Source organism: Podarcis liolepis, assembly GCF_965112155.1.
Source record: "Podarcis liolepis genome assembly, chromosome: 13".
Taxonomy (NCBI): Eukaryota; Metazoa; Chordata; class Lepidosauria; order Squamata; family Lacertidae; genus Podarcis; species Podarcis liolepis.
Genome location: NC_139573.1, coordinates 12,838,260 through 12,861,587, shown reverse-complemented (window position 1 = coordinate 12,861,587; position 23,328 = coordinate 12,838,260). Strand labels below are relative to the sequence as shown.

At 43.0% G+C, this 23,328-nt stretch overlaps 4 protein-coding genes across 4 annotated transcripts; all 4 read left to right on the top strand.

Annotated features, from left to right (window-relative positions):
- The first annotated feature begins 92 nt into the window (after positions 1–92).
- On the top strand, positions 93–3,491 carry LOC310691733 (olfactory receptor 2D2-like). Its single transcript, XM_083471685.1, has 2 exons — positions 93–153; positions 2,153–3,491. Exon 2 carries the CDS (start codon positions 2,154–2,156, stop codon positions 3,117–3,119), a length of 966 nt encoding a protein of 321 aa, XP_083327811.1. The 5' UTR covers positions 93–153; position 2,153; the 3' UTR covers positions 3,120–3,491.
- Positions 3,492–7,550: 4,059 nt separating this feature from the next.
- LOC310691550 (olfactory receptor 2G3-like) lies at positions 7,551–8,492 on the top strand (the record flags this gene model as incomplete). The annotated part of the gene is made up of 1 exon (XM_083471412.1): positions 7,551–8,492. The coding sequence occupies one exon, from the start codon at positions 7,551–7,553 to the stop codon at positions 8,490–8,492; it is 942 nt and encodes a 313-aa protein (XP_083327538.1).
- Positions 8,493–11,829: 3,337 nt separating this feature from the next.
- Positions 11,830–12,849, top strand: LOC310691519 (olfactory receptor 2D2-like; the record flags this gene model as incomplete). Its single annotated transcript, XM_083471368.1, has 1 exon — positions 11,830–12,849. The coding sequence occupies one exon, from the start codon at positions 11,830–11,832 to the stop codon at positions 12,847–12,849; it is 1,020 nt and encodes a 339-aa protein (XP_083327494.1).
- Positions 12,850–18,291: 5,442 nt separating this feature from the next.
- Positions 18,292–19,236, top strand: LOC310691520 (olfactory receptor 2J3-like; the record flags this gene model as incomplete). Its single annotated transcript, XM_083471369.1, has 1 exon — positions 18,292–19,236. One exon carries the CDS (start codon positions 18,292–18,294, stop codon positions 19,234–19,236), a length of 945 nt encoding a protein of 314 aa, XP_083327495.1.
- Positions 19,237–23,328: the final 4,092 nt, after the last annotated feature.

The window sequence follows — 23,328 nt, the reverse complement described above, 5'->3', positions numbered from 1 at the left end:
GTTAAGTTTCCTGTGAAAATAGATCAGTGAAGGCTTATGGGATTGAGTAATGATTGTGTTTATTTACAGAGTGAACTTATTTACAGCTTGAACTGTCCAACAGCACATCCCAACTAGAGAAGCAGTCAACACTCCTAAATACACTTTCCAAAGGTTACAGAGCCTTAAATGAATTTCTCCTGGGTTGCTTCCACTTGGCCTGTTGAGCATTTGTCCTGATTTGTTTGCACAAAGTTTGCGGGGAGGTTAAATGGCCACAGCTATTTATTGAGCATTTGATCTGCCTTGTCTGCTGGAAGTTTGTATCAAGAAACCACATGTTTCTCCCTTCACTTCCCTGTTTGCAAAAAGTCCGTTTTGCAGTGAAGCAGCTTTGTTGCACTGGTGATAAATCATCTTTAAGTGAGCAAAGCTGAATTTGCCAGAAACGGCAATGGCCTGGGAAGGTCCTCAGTCTCACTTCCCCTTTCAAACAGCTGTTTCTTTAAAGAGAGAGAGAGAGAGAGACCTAGATTATGCCACCCTTTCGGCTATGTCATACTTGAAAGAGGAACATATGCCTTTATGTCCCAATCAGGAAATTTGGGGAAGTCCTTGCTATTGAGATCAATCACCAGCAGCTTCCTTAGCAACAGATGTACTTGGCAACTTGGCAACATACAATTAACGAAGTTCCATCTGGCTATGTTATGCCTCTGCTGTCCAGATGCCCAGTCTTACAACAATACCTTTTCCTCCCCAGTAGAACCGAACTCTAGAAATGAGCATCAGGGGGTGGGGGCGGCAGGGACGGGGAAAATACCCCACAGCCCTACAAATTTGCAGCATATCCTATGAAGGGCACTGCTGGGCTAGCTCCCATGACGTCAACTAAACATTCATGGCTTCCTTGTTCTGGAGCAGTTCTGCAATTTAAAGCCAACAAGCAACGAATGCCTCTGGCTTTCTCCTGCTGCTCTGAATTAACATGGTAAGGAAGCTGACTTTAACTGATTTCAGTTGAGTTTAACTGATTTGTTTGTCTGCCATAGAAGCTGCAAAACCTGGAAATGCTAGATTCACATCATGGATGAAGAACCTTCCCTTATGGAGAAGGACCATGACTTCATGTGCTTTGCATGCAGAAGGTCCCCGGCTCAATCCCACCTCTTTTGGGCAGGAGAGCTGCTGTCAGTCACTGCAGGCAGCACTGAGTTAGATGGACCCAAACTCTGATTTGGTGTAACACAGCTTCCCATGTCCCTGTAACTTCTGTTAACTATAAAAGCCCATATTTTTATCTCAGCTTGATTAAATGATCTGCCCTATTGGACCCACGAATGGTCATGGATTTGGGGGCAAAAAGGTTGCTTTTCAAATTTTACACACATCATAAAAGCCCTAACTTCCGATGCTGAGTGGTTTCTGTGGAATTTCAAATTTCACTGCAAGCTGTCATGCCTCCTGTTTAACTAAGGGCTTGTCTACACTTAACCCTGGGAAAGCCTGCTGTTTACCACTGTCAAGTGGGTTTTGCTCCAGACTGATGTTTGCTCCAATTTAGTGCTAAATAGTGGGTTTCCCATGGGGATGCAGCAGGGCAAATGGAAAACCGCTCAGACCCAGGACCCCCAAAGCATGGGACAAATGAAAAACCACTAAGGACAAACAGAAGTGTAGATAAGTCCTATGCATTGCATGAAGAAGTACTTTTATCTGTCCTGGATCTTCCAACATTCAGATTCCTTGGATGTCCAGAAGATCTAGAGTTACAAAAGATGGAGAAAACTTTTCTATACCCACTTCCCCCATGCCATGTATAATTTTCAGTGCATTTCTTCTTCACTTTCCTAATCACAAAAAGTCTATTTTTATTTTGTAAAGTAGATTTTGTTGCTTTAGAGCAACAAAATTTTCCGGTATGTGTTTGAATCCATTTTGCAAAATACTGACAGTCTGGAGGTGACCCAAGTATTTGATATCCAATTGGCCTCCTACTTTGTGGGTGTCATTTTTCTTGTCCTTGGGGCCCTGCCATGGAGGAAAGCTGCCCTCAAAGCTGGTGGAATGTGAAGGGGCAAAATCAACCAAATACAACACAAATATACCAGCCAATCCTGTCCAGTTATGAGAACTTGTTTGTTAACCCTCCCTGTTCCTCTTTTCTCTGCAGGATGCAAGACAGAATAGTGCCTGGGAACTACACCATGATCACCCAGGTCTACCTGGTGGGACTCACCAGCCACCGGAGAACACAGCTTGCCCTCTTTGTGATTATCCTCGTTGCCTATCTGATCTCCATGGCGAGCAACCTCCTCATCATCCTGCTGGTCCAAATGGACTTCCGCCTCCATACCCCGATGTACTTCTTCCTCAGCAACCTCTCACTCTTGGAGATGTGCTTCACCAGCACCGTCGTGCCCCAGATGTTGGCTCACCTGCTCGCCGGAGATGGGAGGCTTTCGTTTGGGCGCTGCGCCTTCCAGATGTACATGGCCTGCTCTCTGGGTTGCACCGAAGGCCTCTTGCTGGGGGCCATGGCCTACGACCGTTACATGGCGATCTGCTGCCCCCTGGTGTATGCTGTAGCCATGAGCCGGGCACGCTGTTTGATGCTGGCTGCCATCTCGTGGGTAGGAGCCTTCCTTCTCTCTGGGCTCATCACAGCTTTTATCATGCAGCTCCCTTTCTGCGGCCCCAATGAGATCAACCATTTCAACTGTGAGTTTGTCATGGTGATAAGGCTGGGATGCACCGACACGAGCTTCACAGAGGCCATCATCTTAGGGGTGGGGGTTTTCATACTAATTGTCCCTCTGGCCACCATCTTGATCTCTTACGGACTCATCATGGCGACTGTTGTGCGCATGAGCTCAGGGGAGAGCCGGAGCAAGGCTTTCTCCACGTGTGCTTCCCACCTGATGGTGGTCACCATGTTTTATGGCTGCCTCATTGGCCTGTACATGAGGCCTCGGTCAGGGACAGACCCCAGCCATGACAAACACGTTTCCATCTTTTATGTTGTCATCACCCCTCTCCTCAACCTGATCATCTACACGTTGCGGAATAAGGATGTCCATGCCGCAGTGGCTAAAGTCTTCAGGATAGAGCTGATAAACACAAGGCCTGAGTGGTCTTGAGAGGCAGCATTGTGTTTAGCAAACGGCAGTTGTCCAAACAAATCTATGATGTTGAATGTTGAACAGGACGGAGTGGGGGAACTCACTGAAGCTCATAGATTTATAGGACCTCAGAAAATCTGATTAAAAGTATCCCTTGATCTCCTGTATTTAGCAATGACAGGATCATTCAAGGACCTGAGGGGAGGAGCAGGGGTTGGGGTGGGGTGGTGAGAGTTGCACGAAGAGCTGCCTACCATTTAGCTTCTGGTGTTCCAATTGAGGTGGGTCCTTTCATTCCAGACTAGCATCAGAGGGCTTCTTAAGAACTGACCTGCCTTAAGCAGAGAAAAGAACTGGCTTTCAAAAGAAGAAGCATCAGAAGAAATTCCTAGTTGGAATCATGTCTTTAACATTGTATTATATAATTGTTATTTATTGTCTCTTTTTTAAAAATGTAATGTGTTTGTGATGTTTGCCTGAAACACAGGCATCTACACCAAACTTTAGAATGGTTTTTATTGGATTTTACATTATATTTAACACAATTTCCCAGTAGTTTTTAATTATTTTACAATTCCACCACATGTGAAAAAATGTACCTTCCTTTTCTTTACATTTCCAACACTTATTGGAGCCTATACATCTTTGCCATTTTTACAGGTGTAATATACCATCGGTACACCATCTTCATATAATTCTCTTTTAACAATATACAGTCAGTAAATTTTAAATTTACTTTCCATAGTATTCCTCAGACTTCCATTTGTATCTTGTGTCCTATATCTTGTGCCCATTTAATCATTACAGATTTAACCTCTTCATCTTTGGTCTCCCATTCTAACAATAGATTATACATTTTCTTTAAGAGTTTATTATTATCATCTACAATTTCTCTTTGGAATCTAGATATGGTATAGCCAAATCCTTTCTTTTTGTCTTCATTAAAAACCTCATTTAATTGACAATGTTGCAGCCAATCATAAACATATTCTCTTATCTGATCATAATCCTTAAATTTTAATTTGCCTTCTCTTTCTACCAAAAGCTCTCGATGTGTAGGCCATTTTCCTTCTTTAATTGTCCTTTTAATTAAAATTACTTCTGTTGGGGCCACTCACCATGGCATTTTTTTGTTCTAATAGGTCTTTATATCTTCCCCATACTTTTATTAATGATCTCCTAATTATATGATTATGAAATCCTTTATGTACCTTCCCTTTATTATACCATAAATATGCATGCCATCCAAACTTTAGAATGTACCTGGTACTGGCTGCAGGCCAGAATAATGTTTGGCAAGTTATGCTCCTTCGTTGCTGGAAAGTTCTCGCAATTTTCCTAAATTAACCTCTCGAGACCCAAGATGATGAGGTAACTAGCAACAAACTGATAATGATCCAGAGGTAAACTCCGAAGAGATGAAAGCAATCCCTATGGTGTGCATCCACACGCTTCATTGTCTTACTGACCCTCAGAGATTTGGCAAGTTATAGGGGGAGAAAGCAAAACCCAACCTGTTGTTTATCTTCTTTTGATAAGAATAGACAAAAATAGTTGCTTTGAAAGCTTTATAGATTGCTTGGTAGAGCTTATGTCAAGGTGGTTGAAGAACCAGCACTTAGTGACAATGTACTAGCATTGCATGTGAAATATCTCCAATATAGTTAAAGGACCTGCATGAACAAACTTGGAAGGGCATCTATGTGAGGCTCCAGAAAGCAAGCGATACACAAAGGGATTTTTAACTAAGAGTAAACTCAGGCCTCTCAGGTGGGCACCATTGCCATTATAAGAGAACAAGGGAGGTGTTTATAGTGAGTTCCAGCACCTCATTTTCTACAAAAATAGCACTGAGTAAACTTGCTCCCATCCCTATACTATACTATCATCCAGGGACTTCACTGGAAGATGCCAGTCACGATTATTTCCTTCCAAACTCCTCCTAATTGAGACTATAATGGGCAAAAATAACCAGCTAAGATGTCCATTTCCAACCAATACTACAATGGCTCATTGTGTCTGTGCCTATGCAAAGTCTATAATAAGTTCTGGATGATATTCGGACCTGGACATTTCACAGCTTGGAAAAGCTACATGGTTCCAGATTTCAACTTCAAGGAAGAAGCCATTAGACATTTGACTATGAAGACCCTGCTTTGGTTGCGGAGCTTTCCTAAACTGTGTAGAGAAACATTCCATCAGCTGCCCTCATTTGAAATACAGGTTTTCTCCTGAAGTCACTGACAGTCTCTAGGAACCTTCAGTATGATTCCCCAACATTTTGCATTAGAGAACTGCCTTAACTAATCCAACTCCTAATGCACACCTTCCTATAAGGCAGTGCCATGCAGGAACCCATCAAGCAGGAACATTTTGGAGAGGCACAAAGGTAAGATGATATTCTGTAATAAGGGTGTTAGACAGGAGCTATAACCCACCCAATTTGCACTTCCCAAACCAATTTCCTTCAAAATTCATAGTTCTCTGAATTGTGTTCATCCTCACCTTCCAGTCACTGACACTGTGGGCATTTGCTATTTTGAAAAGTTACAGATTTTAACACATTTGGTCACATGTGCAGAATATCAGCAATTCTGCCTCTTCTTTTTTAATTTGTTTCTAGTTTCTTGCCTGATGTATCTAATCCTCCCCCGGGAAGCTTAGGGAAGACCAGTTCTATTGGTCTACAGCAGGGATGGAGTACCTTTGACCCTCTAAATGTTGTTGAATTTCAAAGTCCATCAGCCTCAATATGCATGGTCAATGGCCAAGGAGTTATAGTTCAGCAAGGTTTGGAGGACCGAAGGTTCCCCACACCTGGTCTACAGTAAAACCTGGCTGTACACAGTGCTGCTTGTGATGTGGGAGAGTGTGGAGAAGAGAAAAGAACCTCCTATCAGCATAACTGCAATGTTTAGTTTCAATGTAGATCTTAAATATATATTGTGTAGCCAAACGTGGACAAGTTGCCTCATTGGGGTTTGGGGGGCTTTTTTAAAGGCAATATTTTATTCTATAGATTTTGGGTCTTCTGTCATGTCCCTCAGCACCTCTTTTCAACCCAGCCATTGTTACCTTCTCTGGTGGGTTAAATCCTTATATCTCATGCTGTGCACACACCTGTCCATTCAACAGTTGCCATGAACAGGGAGTCCTGTTAAAGTTCATTTCCTCTTTGCTCAAAACATTCGCTCCTGAGACGCTTCTGGAGAGACAATGCCAAAATTGGTTTAAATGGCTTCCAACCACAGCTTAGAAACCTGGGCAGAACTATTGCAGATATTAATACTGTGGAGTTTGAAACGACTGGATGCATAAAAAACTGGGTTCTTTTGGAATGAAACATTGTCCAGACACATTAAAATATTATTCAAAGTTTACTTGCAGAACATTCTTCAAAAACAGAACAAAAGCATAAACGATACGTCCACAGTATCCATACAATATCTTGTGCTGTCCAGCACAGGCTCAGCATCTTAGAAATTAAACAAACTTATAATCAGAGCTGACAAACATAGCTCTGTTTCTCACACACAGGCTTCATCCTGCATTCCAGCCCCCAAGACTGTGTGCCCCTGGAGAGCAAAGAATCCAGCCACCACCCTTCCAAAATGGTGAATTGGCAACTCAATAGCCTCATCACATGATCAAACATTGCATTCAGTTTAAGAGAACAACCAACAGTTAGTTAATTATCAACCCATTAAGAAATTCAGAGACCACTACTGAAATTCACTACTAAGAAATTCAGAGAAAACTACTGTGGACAAACCACAATGTTAGAAATACACATCTCTCCATTCTCCATGTTAAACCTTTCTTTACACACATAGGCATTCCCATTTCAGCATCAGTTGAACAACTATACTTAACAAAAGCAACCAGAAATAGCCCTGTTTGTCATGGGGTCTCTTGCTGCTGGAGGTTCCCCAATCCTGGTTTAAGCAATGCATATTAATGAAGTAAACGTGGCAAAGGCAGTTTCCTTGCCATTTTCTGCTTCTTGGCTTGTAAGGTGAGAAGCAGATGGAGCTGTTGTCTCTCTCTAGCTGTGGCTTGTATGGTCTGCAGGCACACTAGACCACTACCTTTCTGAAGCCAAGAAGGTCTGGGTCAGGCCTGTGCCTGCATGAATGATCACATGGGAACCATGTTCCATCACCTTGGGCTGAATAATGGAAGAAAGGCAGGTTATAAATGGGCTTATGTGCTTTGAGACAAAACCTTCCAGAAGTTGTAGTTCTAGCCAGCCTAGCAAATGTTCAGGGGTGTTGGGAGTTGTAGTCCATTAGTATCTTGCTGCTGAGATGATTATTCAAAGTTGATTGGTTTGGGATTTGTTCTAGTGTTGCAGGAAGTGAAACATCACCTGTTTTTAAGGTTGTCCCATTCCCAGAGAACATCATTGGTTTCTCAATGTTGCCCTTTTTCTTCAGGCAGGAGACTGGGATGGGGTTGGCGAACCTCACCACTATCACAGAGTTCATCTTGGTTGGACTAACCAGTCACCGCAAGACACAGATTCTACTCTTTGTGGTCATCCTCATCATCTACTCCCTCACCATTATGGGGAACCTAGTGATCATTATGCTTGTGTGGGCTGACTCTTCCCTCCACACGCCCATGTACTTCTTCCTGACAAACCTTTCGGGCCTGGAGATCTGTTACGTCACCAGCACCTTGCCTCAAATGTTAGCTCACCTCCTTTCTGGCAATGGGACCATCTCCTTTGCCCATTGTGCTATCCAGATGTACATTGCACTGGGCATGGGCGGCACGGAATGCCTTCTCCTAGCTGCCATGGCCTATGACCGCTACCTGGCCATCTGCCACCCCCTGCTGTACACCACTACTATGGGCAGGTGGCGTCAATTGCAGCTTGCCTTAGTCTGCTGGATGGGTGGCTTCCTCCTGGGTTCGATAAACGTGGCCTGCACCTTCAGGCTCCCCTTTTGCGGTCCAAACCGCATCAACCACTTCTGTGAGCTTCCCGTGGTGCTGAAACTTGCATGTGCCGACACGCACGTTACACAAGCCATTCTTTTCGTTGCATCTGTGCTGGCCCTGCTAATTCCAGTTTCTGTTATCCTAACGTCTTACGGACTCATTCTCTCCTCAGTGTTGCGAATGCGGTCAACTGCCCGACGGCACAAGGCCTTCTCCACCTGCGCCTCTCACCTGGTGGTGGTCACCTTGTTCTATGGCACTGTCATGTCTATGTACATGATCCCCCAGTCAGGGTCATCTCCTGACCGGGACAAGCAAATTGCAGTCTTTTATGTTGTGGTCACTCCCTTGCTCAACCCCATCATTTATACTCTGCGGAATAAGGATGTTCATGGGGCAGCAGCCAAGGTGCTGGGAAGATGCAGCTTTGAGCAGCGAAACTAAATGTTGCCTGTAATATGAATGGGGTGGCTCAAGTGTTGGTATTCACCACATAGTTACACAAACAGGTGGCAGATATTTCTCCCTCCCCCACCCCCTAAGCAGTGATTAGACCTTTGTTAACATCTCACATTGATTTTAAATTATTAAATTGAATTAGCCCCTCCAAATTTTGAGTGGTCCATATACCTTATGGGGACTTCTGTCCATGGAATTTGAATTTTTATTCTCCAGTGATGTGAGCAATTCATATATCTAGATATGGGAATTCTCTATGGGAATTCCACCCCATCCCATTATGTCCTTTTGATTATTATTATTTTGGTATGTGGTATCAAATCCATTCTGATTGTTGTAATTTTATTTTATAACCCTCAAATTTGGCAAAATAATTTAAGTAAATTTAAAGCAATTTCAAATGGCTTACCAGGATCCTTTAGTATTAATACATCATTTTCACATACACTTCCACCCCTAGAGTTTTGTGTTATTTTCTAATTGCTTCTGCAGGTGGATTTGGTGAGAAGCCAGACAGTACCGGAAACCATGGGAATCCTTGCTTTGTGTCTCACAGACATAGCTCCAACTGAGAATTGTACAACTGCAGAGTTGGGAGAGTCCCAAAAGGCTCATTTAGTCCAAACCTCTGCAATGCAGGAATTACAGCTAAAGAATGGCCATCCAACCTATGTCTGAAAACCATCAATGAAGGATAGTCCTTACTTCTCTGATAGTACCTTATTAATGCAGCTTGTAGCAGTTAGATCAGAATAAATCAGCTTAACCCACAAGATTTAGAACTGTAGAATTCAGAACACTTACACTATCAGCATTCTAAATTGTGCAGGGAGTCTTTGCGCATGGAGCAAGCTCCATGGTGAAGACCTTTGGAATCCAACATGTAGCAGGCGGTGGGATCAGGCAATGGGGAGTGACGGGGGGGGGCACAGGATTAGCCAATAAAGAAGTACCAAAATTCTTAAATAGACACCAAAATTAATCTTCCCCCATTCTTCACTGTCATCAATAAACTGTTGGCTATGGAAGGCTATAGCTTCTGCTCTGCACCAGAAGTCCCAGGTTCAATCCCATATATTTTCAGCTGTGCCTGGGAATGTCCCTGTTCTGAAATTCTGGAGATCTGTCACCGCTCAGCGTAGACAGACTTGACTTAGATGGACCACTGGTCTAACTCACTATAAGACAGTTGCCCGTATTCCTATGAGAATACCTTGCATCATAAAAGCCAAGTAAAAGGTAAAACCTGCGGATGTGCATTCAGATATACCCAGTTTGCATGCATTCAAATAATAGAATGAGGAATGTATTTTGTTTTGTTTTTTAGATTAGAATGCATAGAACTCTATGTTGAATCCAGCATTATCTTTCCATATTTCTTAGCTAAGAGCTTGAATCCCCATGAGGTTCAGGAAATAAACAACTATTCATGGCACAGAGAAAGGCACGAAGGGAGTCCCTGCGGTGTAGTTGATTCATCTTAATGAATCTCAAGCAACAGAAAAACAATGCAAAAAAATCCTAAAGACAATAAAAACGATGCTGTGCTGTCTAGCTTTTAATGTTGGGATTAGGCAGGCAGTTGGGCAAACCAGGTTGTGCTGAACCTCACCTTAGAAGGCATTGAAACTTGGTTGGAGAATCATTCACAATCTGGTAAAGCAAGCAAGACCTTTGTCTGTGGTCCCTGGTATCTCCAGTTAAAGGATCCCAGTTCATAGGACAGGGAAGGACAGCCACCCGATGTCCTGCCAACATACACACAGCTTTCTCTTCAGGATGGGAGGCAGGGAGAAGATGCATTTTCCTGTTTGAGATGAATCTGGATGTTCACAGCACTGATTGGACTTTGTATCAGTCATAGATCAACCTGCCCCACTTGCTCAGAACAGGAAGGCACAGCACTGATTGGTTGGGCCACGTGTTGACCAGGAGGTTGATTTCCTCCCCAACCAATTTGTTTCTTTAAAAGTTGGAGAAATCTTTAACAAACAAGCGCTAAATAAGGCCAGAAGATTGGATGTGTGAGAGAGACAGAGAGCAAGAGAGTGAGAAAATTCTGTGGCCCAGCAGGAAAGCCAGTTGGAGACAGGAAAGAGCTTTAACTTGGGAGCCAATTGTCAGCATAGGAGCAAAAGCAGGAAGAAGCAGATTTTGGCAGAAGGCAAGAATGCACACAGTGGCTCCTGTTCGTTTTCAGTCTGTACCTTGCCTTATCTAGGAAAATCTACCTCCTTCTTGTTCATAATTCTGGGAGGAAGTAAACTGCAAGGCATTAGTCTACTGAGTACCCTGCAGCAAGCAGTTTTTCAAAGCAGCTCTTCCTCAGTGGAAGCCCCTTAGGGAGAGGTAGAGCAGGTTTTTCCTTGAGATCACTGAAAGTTCATTTGGTTGTTCAACGTCTCACACGAGAAAGCTGATTGGAACCCACTCAGCTATAATTCACAGTTGCACAAGAATGAAAAACTCCTTTGAGGTTGCTGAGGAGCAACAAAATGAAGTGCAAAGGTAAGATCATATTCTTCAACTTGGAATTGGGATTTTGCCTGTGTGTGAATGTTGCGCATATCTATCTATCATCTCTATCTATCATCTATCTATCTGCTAAAATATATCCCCATATCAATAACTAAAATTAAAATGAATGTGTGGCAATGTATGATAAATAATAAAATGTGAGAACAGAAAAATACACACCACACAATAAAATTTGGTTAGAAATCTGGACAAAGAAAGCAGTACTTCTAGCTTTAAGGAAGTAAAAATCACTGTTTGGCCTCAGTCATATTTGATCCATAATTTGATAAAAAGAAAATGGTCACAGGAATTGACAAAGTTGTCTGTTGAACTGATGACACCCAAGTAAAGAGGGTTGACTGGATGAGGCAAAAAATTAGATATAAGACCTGTGTAATCATGCTTTACTTATCTTAACCCTGATTGCACATTATGGGTGAAATTCAATTAACTTTTATTCTGAGTACCTATATTGATATTAATGAACATGGCCAAGGTAGGCTCATGGGTTTCCATAGGTCAACTGAGAGTCAACAAAAAACTAAAACAGCACCAATGTTGGGCTGTTAACTCTAATGTGAACTCATCATTTAGACTATATTTATAAACCAAGGTTTGCATGAACCTGGTTTAAGCATTGCATGTTAATTGGTTGACACAATTTTATTGCCTTGGAAGGTTACAAGCAGATGGAGCATGTGTCACCCAATTCATGACTTGTAGAAAGTTTTGCTTTTGTTTGAAATGAGACAAGTATGCACACACAGCATTGGATTGGTTGGTTTGGGGATTAACTGACATTGTGATGTGTAACACATGGCTTTCCTTAGACTCACTGTTGCCCTTTCTCTGTAGGGAAGAGGTTAGGATGGGGGACGAGAACTTTACTTCGATCAAATATTTTGTATTGGTGGGACTGTCAAATGACCGAAGGACACAGATTCTACTCTTTGTGGTGGTCTTCATCATCTACTCCCTCACCATTATGGGGAACCTGGTGATCATCATCCTTGTCCGACTTGACTCTTCCCTCCACACACCCATGTATTTCTTCCTGACACACCTGTCAAGCCTGGAGATCTGCTTTGTCACCAGCACTTTGCCCCAGATGCTGGCTCACCTTCTGTCTGGAAACGGAGTCATTTCTTTCACCCACTGCACTCTCCAGATGTATATTTCATTGTCCCTAGGTGGTACCGAATGCCTTCTTCTCAGTGCCATGGCCTATGACCGCTACTTGGCTATCTGCCACCCTCTATTATATGCTAGCATCATAGGCTGGGGGCGCCAAGTCCTGCTTACTTCTCTCTGTTGGGCAGGCGGCTTCCTCCTAGGTTCTATAAATGCAGGTAGCACCATTCGCCTCCCCTTCTGCGGCCCCAACCACATCAACCACTTCTTTTGTGAGCTCCCGATAGTGCTGAAGCTTTCATGTGCTGACACGCACCTCACAGAGGCTTTCATATTCGTGGCATCCGTACTATTGCTTATAATTCCTCTGACGATTATCCTTATATCCTATGGGCTTGTTCTCTCCTCAGTATTGCAAATGAAATCTACCAGTGGACTGCGCAAGGCCTTCTCCACATGTGGCTCCCACCTGATCGTGGTCACCTTGTTCTATAGCACCGTCATCTCTATGTACATGATTCCACGGTCGGGTTCAACTTCTGATCGTGACAAGAAAATTGCTGTCTTTTACATTGTGGTCACCCCTTTGCTTAATCCTATCATTTACACTCTGCGAAACAAGGATATTCATGGTGCAGCAGCCAAGGTGCTGAGAAGACTGGCCATTTTGCAAGAGTTGAGAGTTGCCTACTAGAATGAACAATGTACAAATGTTGCGCAAACATTATGTATGTTGTAGCTGAAAACACTGCCAGCATTAAGATAAATTCAACAGTGTGCACAAGTTTTGATGGATGCAATAATGGAATACTGAATACTACTACTACTACTAATAAATTATTTATACCCCTCCCTCCCCAGCCAAGACCAGGCTCAGGGCGGCTAATACCTGATATAAAAACAAATTTATTGAAATACAACTTAAAAACAAGATTAAAATACAACATTAAAACATTAAAATTCAGCCTCATTTCAATGGAAACTCAAATCAAACACCTTTTTGGGGATGAAAACGTCAAATCTTCACCAAGGCTAACTATCCAGACTGGTCCTATATGGGCCAGAAAAAGCCAGGGAAGTCCCCAAATAGGAGTTCCATCACAGGAGGAGAAAGGAAAAAGGAAGAGGGGGAGGGAATGGTATCATTTTTGTAAAATATGCAGGGATTTATGATATGTAAAATGAGCCATGAGAAAGGAAATCATTGACGTAAGGATGTAAAACGAGTATTTTAAATTGTAAAACAGAAAGCTGAATAAAATTATATACAAAAAACCCAACATTTCACATGTTGTTGTTGGTTTGCATTGTCTTTTTTCCAATTTATTTTTTAATTAATTTTCCAAATTATTTAAATATTTTTTTAAAAAATCCTGTTCCAAACATATGACCGTCATCTCCTCTCATAGCCACATCATTTCTTATTTAGAGTCCAGTTGACATCCTTCACTTGCCATTAAACCATTCTTCCAGCTGGCTGCTTTTTTCACCTTAAATACAGCACCTCCGTTACATGTTATAAATAATGCTTTTCACGTGTGTTGTCCTTCATATACATTATTATCCCGGACCTGGTGTGCTGGGAGAGTTAATTGCTATCTTCCATTGTTCAGTTCTTTGCAGTCTTTTTCTGGATGGTACAAGGTCACATTCGATTCCTCCCGCTGTTTACAGTATGAGCTGCAGCTGTAAATAACTGACAGAGTGAATATCCAAACTCCACCATGAAAATTCCACTCTGGAGTTCTTCCTCAGCACACAGTTAAAAACAAGATCTTTTCTCAAATTCAGCCTCTTTGCCAGATCTGTTCAGCAGCAGTTCATACTTTTTAAACAGTATTTCTCCAACAGCACGCCTAGTCCAGCCCAGGAATAATTTTAAATAAAGTCCATTCAGCCTCAGTCAAAGGTGGAGGGCATACTAAAAGTAAAGGTAAAGGTACCCCTGCCCGTATGGGCCAGTCGTGTCCAACTCTAGGGTTGTGCGCCCATCTCACTTAAGAGGCTGGGGGCCAGCGCTGTCCGGAGACACTTCCGGGTCACGTGGCCAGCATGACGAAGCTGCTCTGGTGAGCCGGCACCAGCGCAGCACACGGAAACGATGTTTACCTTCCCGCTATAAAGCGGTACCTATTTATCTACTTGCACTTAGGGTGCTTTTGAACTGCTAGGTGGGCAGGAGCTGGGACCGAACGACGGGAGCTCACCTTGCCACGGGGATTCGAACCGCCGACCATGCAATCGGCAAGCCCTAGGCACTGAGGTTTTACCCACAGCGCCACCCGCGTCGGAGGGCATACTAAAACCTTGTTAAATTCATTGTTGCACATAAATCAAAAGCCTTCCCCCTCTTCTCTGAAATAAGAAACAGAATAACAGGAGAGGACAGGAAAAAAGGAAGCCATCTGAAAACCATAAGAAAGCATAAAACACAAAGCACCTTGTCCTTCCCCTTCCTTTCCTATCTGTTGTAAGGATTCTCAAGCTTCAAGGAAAACATTCAGATACCTTCAAGGAGCCAAGCCCAGTCCTTTCGACAGCTGACTGATTGCAGCCTATTTGCATATGTTGGTTCAGGAGCGCCTCTTGATTAATGCCAATTGTCCAAATTATGGAGCAACCAACCACAAATCATGCCAGAGACAGAAGCTCGTCCATGGGAGGGACACATTCCCAGGTCGTACCCGCTCTGCCTTTCAAGTTGGCAGACACAGGCTTGAGCGACGCAGTGGGATGCAGTGAGCTCCCCAGACCCCACTCAGGCACCTGCAGGCCTACTTCACCAGCTCACAGGCTAATTTCCCAAGGCCTCCTCCTTCACTGGCCCTACTCTGCACCCTCCTATACTTCCTTGCCCAGACTGGAATGCATCCTTAAAGTGTGATGCATCCTCCTCCTTGCTTTATATTGCTGTACACAACTGATATTTTGCAAGAAAGCTGCAAATAAGTCTTTTAAAATCAACACATAATATGGAATCCTGATATAGGGTTGTTTTCAAACCACATTTGCAGTTCTATACCTACTTTGTTCACCTCTGATGGTGGGTGCAGTATCATTTTCTACATTACCAGTGTTTTGGGTATGAATGCCAATACAGTTGTACCTCGGGTTACAGACGCTTCAGGTTACAGACTCCGCTAACCCAGAAATATTACCTCGGGTTAAGAACTTTGCTTCAGGATGAGAACAGAAATCGTGCTCCAGCTGCACGGCAGCAGCGGGAAACCTCATTTGCTAAAGTGGTGCTTCAGGTTAAGAACAGTTTCAGGTTAGGAACGGATCTCCGGAACGAATTAAGTACTTAACCCGAGGTACCACTGTAATTATTTACGCAAAATGTTGCCTCCCATGAACATGAGGGAGCTATTGAGCAGCTTGCGGAAAATCCAGCTCTTGCAGGAATCTACATCTTTTTTGTGTGGAAGGGAAACTGGGGAGGGGGGGGGGGATATAAACCCTAAAGGAACCTGACATGGAGAGAGCATGCTCAGTTTTCACAGACTACTGAGTATTGTTTGGTGGCAGGAGAGAAAAGATTAGGTGGAATGGAGTATTCTAGTAGAGCACATGCCATAGCTAGGTTACTAGAATACTCCATTCCATTCATTTCTTGGAAAATCTTTCCCTTGTGTCTTGTTAATCGCTATGTCAAAAGTTTCAGGCCCAAGTGGCTGAAGGCAAAGGTAAAGAATTGTTAATGAGCTGAGGGGCCAGAGAGACAAAAGAAATTGGAGCAGATCCAGTGTGGGAGACTCACAGTCTTTATTAACTTAATGAATCACCATGCCTTTGTAAAATGGCAGGGAGAAATCATTCGCCACTGCTGTCTCTGTTTTAAACCTGAGAAGAGTTAGGTAGTGGAATAAGCTAGGCTGTGATTAACCCTCATTTTGGAAGACTTGTTGGGGCAGCACCCAAGAAAAGCACTGACCATATATATATTCTTTCCTCCATAATTGATTAAGCTGTCTCAATCTCTTGCCTCAGGAGAAGCTGGATTTTTGCAGGGCCGAATGACTGATTGGCCAGGCCCTTGAGCTGGCTAGTAAGCCACCTCATGTTCCCCACATTTCTCCACTTCCCCAAGACAATGTAAATGTGCAAATGAGAGGTGGGGGGAATCTTTATTGCTAAAGTGCTCAATGAACATTTACTCAGATAACCATAACAAGCACTTGTGTGCATAGAGAGAAGACTATTGGAAGTATATCAGAGAAGAGATGCAAGCAGCTGCCGTTCCAGAATCTGTGTTTCTGTAAAAGAGAGAAGGCAGGGAGAGGCAGATCTTAGTCCAAAGCAAGAGCCCTTTCTCTGGCTCTCGTTCGTCTGCATGCAGCCCCAGCTGAGTAAGATTGTCTTCCATAAACACGGTTTTAACGATGAGTCCGTAAGTGACTGTGGAGGCCAATTCTGGATCCATATGTCCTTCCACAGTGGGGACATTGGTTTCTGGGTGGGAGTTGATCAGCGTGTGGATTTGCCAAGTGTACCTTCCTTTTGGCATGTTTCTCCCTTGCGTCCTGAGTTTGAGTGTCTTCAAAGCCCATTAACCACCATTCATCCTCCAACCGCCTACAGACACTCACATAGGACATTCATTGGTTCTGTTTTAAAGGAGAGGTAGAACTGGGTATCATCTGTAAAAGAGAGAAGGCAGAGAGAGGCAGATCTAACTCCAAAGCAAGAATCCTTTCACTGGCTCTCGTTTCTTTGTTCGTCTTCATGCAGCCTCTGCGAGGGAAACGAGAAGCTGCATGCAGCTTTCCTATGAAGTCACCAGTATTACAGTGAACTTCCCTGCCGGCTTTTTTTTTTTTTTTTGCAGCCCTCAAGAGAAAACTATTCAGCTTTCATATGCCTTAAGAAAACACTGCTGCAAGAAGAGAAATTTCTTAACAGCTGCTGGTGAACCCTGTGCAGCATACAAAGGTCAGATAATATTGAGTAATTTGTAAGTCAGTTGGTGGTGGGGTGGGGAGGAAACCCCTAATGTTTGTTGGCACTATCCATTCTTGAAAAGTTACTCTGCTGTATGCAGAGAATTGTATGTAGTTTTGGGTCTGTAGTTTCTTCTTTAAAGGGGTTCCTCTTTCTTTTTTCTTTCTTTTTTAAATTTCTCAAAGGCATCACTCTGAAATTCATTTATGCTGTGTTTGGGAGAACAGCAGCCACGAAGACTGGTCAGTTAGTTGAGTATTTCTATTGTTTTATTTTTCCTCCCCCTTGGTTAGTCTTAATGTTGTTCTTGTAGAACTTCTCTAAGAGGAGGTTGGGGACAAAACTAGAATCAGTTGGTCTCCTATTCCTGGTTCCCCTGCCTTCTACCTTATTAGACCAAATCACCACTACTATGAATGAGGAACCATTTTCTTTCCACTCATACTCTTCCACATAGCCTAAATAGACCCTCAGAGAAAATAAAACCCTCATGTGTTTCTTTATCATCTCATTTGCACAGTTCTTTTCATAAAAATATAAAATAAATAAATCCCAGGGCAGTTCTTGCAACCATATACCACACACAAAAAAACGAATGCACAGAACTAAAGTCAACGTATCAGCGGGGTATTGATGTCATTAAACAAGATGGTGTCCCAGCACTATGATTCCTGTAACACAGGCACCCCCCAAACTCAGCCCTCCACATGTTTTGGGACTACAACTCCCATCATCCCTAGCTAACCGGACCAGTGGTCAGGGATGATGGGAATTGTAATCCCAAAACATTGGGGATGCCTGCTCTAACATAAATAAGTAAATAAAACCATGAACATCAAGAAATATATACTTTTATATAAATTTATACAGCATTTATTGTAAGAAAACCCAAAATGGTTTACAAAAAAAATTAAAACAAAAAATTATCTATACTTCAATAGATTGTTAAATAAAGAATAAACAAGCTGTTCTCACAATCACAATAACTGAAAGACACGCAGTAGTGAAAGGAAATTTCAATTAATGGGAAACTAAAGACACTTGCTGAGATATTTTATAAAATGAAATTGAGGCTCATGGTTGGTTCATGGTTTGACCCCAGTCTTGTAGGGCCCCAAACAAGGCTATACTTATGGTTCTCAGATAATTTCTCTGGTCTCCCCTGTCGCCCTTTCTCTGCAGGAAGGAGATAAGGATGGGGGAAGAAAACGTCACTTTTGTGAAAGAGTTCATATTGGTGGGATTCTCCAGTGATCGAAGGACACAGATTCTTCTCTTTGTGGTAGTCCTCATCATATACTCCCTGACCATTTTGGGGAACCTGTTGATCATCTTGCTTGTGTGGGTTGAGTCTTCACTTCACATACCAATGTACTTCTTCTTGAGCAACTTAGCAGGCCTAGAGATCTGCTATGTCACCACAACCTTGCCCCAAACGATGGCAAGCCTCATGTCTGGCAATGGAGCCACCTCCTTCACCCGTTGTATGGCACAGATGTACATCACATTGTCCCTCGGATCCTGTGAATGCCTTCTTCTAGGTGTAATGGCCTATGATCGCTACCTAGCTATCTGTCATCCTCTAATATATACTAGTGTCATGGGCTGGTGGCGACAATTTCTGCTTGCTTCAGTCACTTGGGTTGGTGGCTTCCTCCTTGGGTCTCTAATGGTTGGCAGTGCCACTTCTCTCTACTTCTGTGGCCCAAACCATGTTGACCACTTCATCTGTGAGATGGCAATGGTGATTAAACTTTCATGCACTGACACCTACATTACAGAGGCCGCCATCTTTTTGGCAGCTTCACTTGGGGTCCTACTTCCTCTTTCAATTATCATGACCTCCTATGGGTTTGTTATCTCCTCAGTATTGAAAATGAGGTCAACTGCTGGATGGCGCAAGGCCTTCTCCACATGTGGCTCCCATCTGATTGTGGTCACCTTGTTCTATGGCACTGTCATCTCTATGTACTTGATTCCCCGGTCGGGTTCAACTTCTGATCGTGACAAGAAAATTGCCATTTTCTACCTTGTAGTCACCCCTCTGCTCAACCCTATCATTTATACTCTTCGGAACAAGGATATCCATGATGCAATAGCCAAGGTGTTGCAAAGACTGGACATTAAGCAAAAGAGTTGATCATTGCCTACTAGTATGAATAATATGGAAATGTTGCTTGAGCATCAGGTTTTGGCACAGGAGATACATATCTCCTGGGACATGGAGCTGTCTCTTTGTCAATGACCAGGAGCTGTTTCTGGAGCAGGAACTTCTAAGAAAGTTGTAGAGCAAGTTTATGCCATTGATTTATTTATTTTATGCCAAATTTTTCCTCCAAAGAAGTCAAGGTGGCATAGATGGTTCTTTCATTCCCCATTCAGAACAACTCAGCGTCCTCTGCAGAGCACCATATTGTCTTCCCATGCCCTAAAGGACCAACCCAAGAAAACTCTAGACAGCATGGAACTCTTAGGCCAGGAAAAAGCAAGGAGAACCGAACAGCTTCTGTCCTCAGTGCCAGCTCCTCGACTTGCTAGTCCTTTCATGGGTCATTGTTCACAGCCAAATCTTGATAACGTCCACAATATGGTACATCTAGAGACTGTATGTAATGTGAACGAGATTATGCGCTGAAATATTTTAGTTGATATTTTAGAATGTAAAATGCTATTTTATTTACCGATTGGTTTTACCTGGTGGGCTTATAGCCGAATAAAGTATTATCTATCTATCTTGATAATGTCTCTCTTTTCTGGAGCCAACACTGCTGCTGAGGAGATCTGAGCACCAAATCCTCCTGGAAGGGAGACAGGGATGCTGGGAATTCCTACCAGATCCTCCTTCTGACTTCAATATTTTTCTCCCCCCCCCCACAACGAAAATAATTTTCTTTTTATTGGAACACCAAAGCCAAGGTACAGTAGCCAAGATAGAGGGCTGTTTTCAGATTTCATTTGCAATGCTATACCCACTCAGGTCTTACACACACTTCTACATGTCCTATGCCTACAAAGTACAGGTTTGGAGAGTTATTAAGGCATGCTTTAATATCTTGTTTGTGACCCATCACATCCCAGGCCTGCAGAATTGCATTGCTGATGCCCACTCTTGGTTCCTGATGGAGCTATTCTCGGAGCTGGAACCCAGTGGATTCTGTGTGTTCTGTGGAACTTTGGAATTTGACATCCCAGTATGCCATCACTTCTGCCATAGTGTGTTTAGGGCACCAGGCGATCTTACCAGCAGCACCTGAAGAAATTCAAGGATTTTAGGGCCAAGCTACACCTTCCCTTCACAGTGGTGAAGTTAGCAATTGAATTTAGGTGTGTATCTTAACTTTTGTCTCTTCAAAGGAGAGATGAGGTATAGACATTGCTCCCTTTTGGTACCAACTCAGTCTTCTCTTAAAAAAATAACCTCACGCTTTTATTCCCAGGTAATTAAATATATTTGCTTCAACTCTAAAATTGAATACACTTGATAATATTGCCTTATTTTTGTATTCCCTTGTCAGGTGATATATTCTGTATGTGACTGATTAACCTTATTTCCCCCCTCTTCTGTAACACTGAACTATATTGGCTTAAGTAAAGAAATACATTGGCTAAAAATGAGAGACTGAGACTCTTCGCTAAACCCTAAATATTATGTGTGCGGATATGGAGGGTGACCATAGACACCCCCCCTCAACATGGTACATGATTCTGGGATAATCTAAGATGCTACATCAACCATTGAACGAAAGGTTTGATACATAAAAGGTCCTCTTAAAGTTTTACCTGGAAAAGGACAATATTAGTCACAGATGCCATGCCAGATAGGACATTGTGGATGGAGCTTAAGAAAATAGTTTGACCCTCCCAAAGGGAGAATTTCAACTATAAGTGCTTGCATAGAAAGGGAATTTATAGAGGACAGAAATAGCTCAGAATATTAATAAAAGATTTGTTTTTGGAGAGCAGCACTGACAAGGAGAATGTCATATTTCTGAAGGTATCTGGGGAGATTGAGGGATGCAGGTGGAGCTGTGGTCTAAACCACTGAGTCTTGCCGATCAGAAGGTTGGCGGTTCGAATCCCTGCAACGGAGTGAGCTCCCATTGCCCAGTCCCAGCTCCTGCCAACCTAGCAGTTTGAAAGCACGTCAAAGTGCAAGTAGATAAATAGGTACCACTCCAGTGGGAAGGTAAATGGCATTTCCATGCGCTGCTCTGGTTTCACTTAGTCATGCTGGCCACATGACCTGGAAAAACTGCCTGTGGACAAACACCGGCTCCCTCAGCCTGTAAAGCGAGATGAGCGCTGCAACCCCAGAGTCATTCATGACTGGACTTAACTGTCAGGGGTGCCTTTACCTTTACCTTTAGGGGGATTGGGTTGAAGAATGCTTACACAGTGGCAGAATCTACCTTCACAGATGCTTTAGGAGGAAATCTGGACCCTCCTAAATTAGAATTGGGTGAATGCAAAGGCAGATCAGGTACTCATGCCATCCCTGTCTGGCACAAATGCTTGCAAGGCCGACAGGGAGTTATATCTGGCAGCAGCAACTCATAATGGAACATGCTCCCACAATGGTTTTAAAGGAGGATTGGGCAGATTCATAGAGGATAAGGATATCAATGTATGTATTACATCTCCATTGTCAGAGTCACTGTTCCTCTGGATACCAGCTGCTTGGGAATTGTAAGTGGGCACAGCATAATTGATAAATCTGGACTGGGCCTGGTCTGGTGTGCACCCATTCCAGTTCACCCCAGAGCCAAATCTGGATGGCAACCTGCAAACTAAAAATCTCTGAAAATGTCCCCTTTCTGAAATTCTGGAGAGCAGTTGCTACTCAGCATAGGTGACACTGAGCTAGTTGGACCAATAATCTGACTCAGTATAAGGCAACTTCCCAGGAGCATACCATGCGCCCTAAATGCTAAGGAAAACATGAAACCCACAGAGACGAATTCAAATATGCTCAGTTCGCATACATTCAGATAACAGAATGTGAAATGTGCTTATTTGTTTTTATTACAATATATACAATTCTGATTCAAAGCCAGCATAGACTAATTCTTCCATATCTGTGGTATGTTAAGAACATGAAGCCCCATGAGGTTCAGGAAATAAACACCTATTAATGGCTGAAGAGAAGAAAGGCACCAAGGGAGTCCCTGTGGAGTAGCTGCACTGTCCTCGTTATCATAATGAATAGCAAACAAGGGAAAAAGGATGCAAAAAGTCATAGGGAGAATACAAATACTGGTGTGCTGTCCAATTTTCTAACGTTAGGAATAGGCAGTTGAGCAAGCCAGGTTGTGTTGAACCCCACTTTGGTAGGCATTAAAACTAGGTTGGAGGATCATCAAGCATCTTGCCAGGTACTTGAAGAAGCATATCGGAAGGAGAGCAAGACTTTTTCTGTGGTCTATCTGTGGTCCATCTCCAGTTAAAGGATCCCAGTTCATAGGACAGAGAAGGGCAACCACCTGATGACCTGTGAACATACATATAACTTTTTCTTTAGGATGGGAGGCAGGGAAAACATGCATTTTCCTGTTTGAGATGAATCTAGATGTTCATAGCATTGATTGTTTGGACCTTGTGTCAGCCCTAGACCAACCTGCCCCACTTGCTTAGAGCAGGGAGGCACAGCACTGATTGGCTGGGCCATGTGTTGATCAATTTCCCCCACAACCAATTTGATTTCAGAAAGGTTAGCAGAAGCAAACTGCAAGTAAACCCCAAGGCATTAGACTACTGAGTGCCCTGCAACAGGCAGTCTTTCCAAGCAGCACAGAGCTGCCCTCCCTCAGCAGAAGCACCTTTAGGAGAGAGGCAGCAAGTTCCTCCTTGAGATTACTGACAATTCCTTTGATTGTTCAACGTCTCACGTTAAGGCAGCTGACTGGAACCCCCTCAGCTATTATTTACAGTTGCACATACCAGTGACATGGATAACTATTTGGGGGTTGCTGAAAAACAACAAAGAGAAGAACAGTGGTAAGATCATGTTCTTCAATTTGGAAATGGGATGTGTGTGTGTGTGTGTGTGCACGCGCGCGCACGTGTGTGTGTGTGTGTGTGTGTGTGAATGTAGACTATTTTCTTGTTTTAATGGATATTGTGAAGAAGGGCTACATTCATACAATGGTGGTCTCCCTTAAAAAATCTATTTTATCCCAGTAAACTATGATCTCCAGGGGTGTAAACTGGAATAAAATATTGGGTAGGGTAGGTA